Raw genomic sequence first — 3,234 nt, 5'->3', positions numbered from 1 at the left:
CCTTAGTGTGAAAAGCCCATCAAAATATTAATGCCACTCATGGAAACGGGAGCGTTGGAATCAACACTACCAGAATTTCACAGACTAAAGTCAGGGCGAAGTTGTTCTTCTGAAGCAAATTAGGTGCTCTGGTTCACCAGCAAAAGGGTGAAAGAGTGCTGGTGGCTAAGAGAATAGGTTCCCTCTGAGAGAGGCTTTAGTGCATGAGATACCACCTGGATTCCCACGTCCTGAATCCTCAACCTCATTGTTTCTCCTGGCTCCTCCCGGACTCATGCACACATTTCTGGATTCTCCTTCACTTTTGAAAACCAGTCATGATGTCATGTTGTTCTAGCTATGGCTCTCTCTTTTTTTCTGGTGAGGGAGAGAGCTGATGCCTAGACAGGAAGCTAGGAGAAGCCTGTCTGGAGTTGGGGTTTGGAGGTCATTTCCAGGTCTGCCTTTATACTAGTTCACTAAATGGAGGGAACGTTTGCATGGTGGAACCAGGGAGACCAGACATTAGGCATGGCAAGGATCTCTGTGTCTAATCTTGACATAGAGTCCCATGTGTTCAAGTGGACTCAAAAGCCAAAGAGAAAAAACATAGCAAGTGGTGGCCACAATGGCACTTCAGACCAAATGGTCTGAACATTTCAGACCAATGTTCAGGATAAAAACCTTAGAGGTTTCTGTCTGTCTCAAAGGGGTGGCTTGCTCCTAAACTTCATTCAGTCTAAATTTCATACCAAGCTACAGTGACTTTATTTTGGTTTGCAAAAGGATGTTTGTCGCCCTCGAGCGTTGCGGAGTAAAGTCCTATCTGTTACACGTATGGATATTGAGTGCCTGGCACTGTGCTAAACCGCTGAGTTGATCTTGGCACTGAACCCTATCAGACTCATCATGGCACTGAACTGAATTCTATCAGACCGAACCCTATCAGAGGAGTTAGAACACACCAAAGGCCCCTCCCTGAACATATATTGATTTGATCAATATATGATCCTAAGTTGAAATACTTACCTCAGGTGAATGTGGGCTATGCCTAAAAATGTCACCAAAACAAGCCATCTTGTTTAAGAACTCTCACCCTCTTTTGTTTTTTTTTGTTGTTGTTTTGTTTTGTTTTGAACAGGTGTAACCGCCTCAAAGTAACTACAAGTCGCTTTAAATCTTTTGTTATTTACTATTTCCTTATATTTTAAAAATGCTTAGTTTTCACAAAAGAGTCCAATGTTCGAAAATGGGAGAAGCCAGTAACATCTCTGCCCTATGTCTGGAGAAATAAAACAAATTAGGAGTAGGGATAACAGTCTGGAAATAATTTACAAAAGTGTAACGCCCAACATTTTTTTCCTTTTGGAAATTGGCCCAGCCTTGTGTCCTGGTTCCTCTCAGATGCATCAGATGAATACAGAGAATCAGCGAACTAGGGACTCCGCAGGTTCCCAGATGCTGCTCTTGGTGGAAGAGCGGTTCTGTAGCTATTCTACCATCTGGCCCATCACACTCCTGTCAAATTATGTTTTGCAGTGTCATCTGATGAAGTTATGCAGCATATCACAGCAAGCTGTGATACAGTACGACGTGGAAAATGAATGTGTGTCCCAGGTGACTCACCACTAGCCTTGTTTCCTCAAGGCTTCTTCTTCTTTTTTTTCCCCCTGCTGGTAGTGAAAACTCAAGAAAGGAAGGAATTGCTGGATATATCAGGCCCAAAGCTATAAATAGAGTAGTTTTAGATGCTTAAAGAAATAATAATGCAAGCTACATATGATCTTGTTCATGGAAGCATTTTGACTGGGAAATGTTTTGCTTTAAACAATTCTTTATTTTTTAGCCTAATCAATATGTGTCATTCATTTCCTACAGATATTAAGAATGTAATAAAACCTCTTTCAACTGTCCATCATCTGGTTTAATGATCCAGAAATAGATATTTCAGGCCATTGGTCCTCAAAGTGAGGTCCCAAGCAAGCAGCATCACCATCGACTAGGAACTTATGAGAAATGCATATTCTCAGACCCCAGCCCAGACTTACTGAATCATGAACTGTGGAGGTGAAGCCCAGCGTTTTAAAATAAACCTCCAGGTGATTCTTCCTTCAGGGAGAAAAAAATTGGGCTTTGAATGGATTATCTACTGCTCTGTGTTAAGCTTCTTAAAATGAGGGTCTAAATTTGGGATACCCAAAGATAATTTGAATTACTCATGAAGTTGTTTTAGATAAATAACTTGAGCAATTATAGAATTTTATAGGAAACATGTAAAGTTAACAATCTAGATTTTAGCTAGGGGAATAAGGCTGCAACTAGATCCAATAATAAAAATGTCACAGGCAGGTCCTGGACCTATGTTGGCATTTAGAGATGTTAGAAGAAAGGGGAGTTTGTTTCCTTATATCCATTTATCAAATATTCATATGGCGACAGCTGTGAGACCATTCTTCCAACTTTGGGCCCACGTAGTCTAGTAAACTACCCATAATATGAAAATATCTACAGTGATATTATTTTTGGGAGGCAATGCGCCATTTTATTTATTTATTTATTTATTTATATTTATTTATTTATTTATTTATTTATTTATTTATTTATAGTAAATTTATTGGGGTGACATTGGTTAATAAAATTTATAGGATTCAAGTGTGCAATTCTATAATACACCATCTGTATATTGAATTGTATGTTCACCATCCGAAGTCAAATCTCTCTGTCACCGTGTGTTTGACTCCTTTATTTATCTCCCCACTTCTTCCCTCTGGTAACCACTAAACTGTTGTCTGTGTCTATGAGTTTTTGTTAGTCTCGTTCATTTGTTGCTTTCAGTTTTATATCCCACATATGAGTGAAATCACATAATTGTCAACCCTTTCAGTCTGACTTATTTTGCTTAGCATGATAGAGTGATGCCATTTTAACAGTAAACTGTGATGATAATTTAAAAATAAGATAAGCCACTTTTTGTAATTAAAATGTAATTATATTGAGACCAAGTCTATCGTTAAATTATTTTTGGTGCTTTGTAGACCATAGACCAAATACTCTTAAATACGTTATGAATTTCTGTTTAGATGAGAACAACTTTTTAATTGCCCAATAGTTTATTTTTTCAGCCAGAAGTTTGCCAAATATCTACTCTACTACAACTCAGAAGTCTAAAAATACAACATCTGTGCCTAATTTTTTTGTTTACAAACTGTGCTCAGAAATTTGACAACAATACTCACCTTGTTTATCTGGGTCCAT

The 3,234-nt window shown here is 38.2% G+C and overlaps 1 protein-coding gene across 1 annotated transcript in view; it reads right to left on the bottom strand.

Moving 5' to 3' along the window:
• DYTN (dystrotelin) overlaps positions 1–3,234 on the bottom strand; it is a 53,561-nt gene extending 50,327 nt beyond the window's left edge. Inside the window, exon 1 of the mRNA XM_011369670.1 lies at positions 3,216–3,234. Coding sequence (XP_011367972.1) covers positions 3,216–3,234 — 19 coding nt within the window. The remainder of the gene's footprint in view (positions 1–3,215) is intronic.

Source organism: Pteropus vampyrus, unplaced genomic scaffold (assembly GCF_000151845.1).
Source record: "Pteropus vampyrus isolate Shadow unplaced genomic scaffold, Pvam_2.0 Scaffold152, whole genome shotgun sequence".
Classification (NCBI taxonomy): Eukaryota; Metazoa; Chordata; class Mammalia; order Chiroptera; family Pteropodidae; genus Pteropus; species Pteropus vampyrus.
The sequence above is the reverse complement of the archived record's forward strand: the minus strand, read 5'-3'. Positions and strand labels throughout refer to the sequence as shown.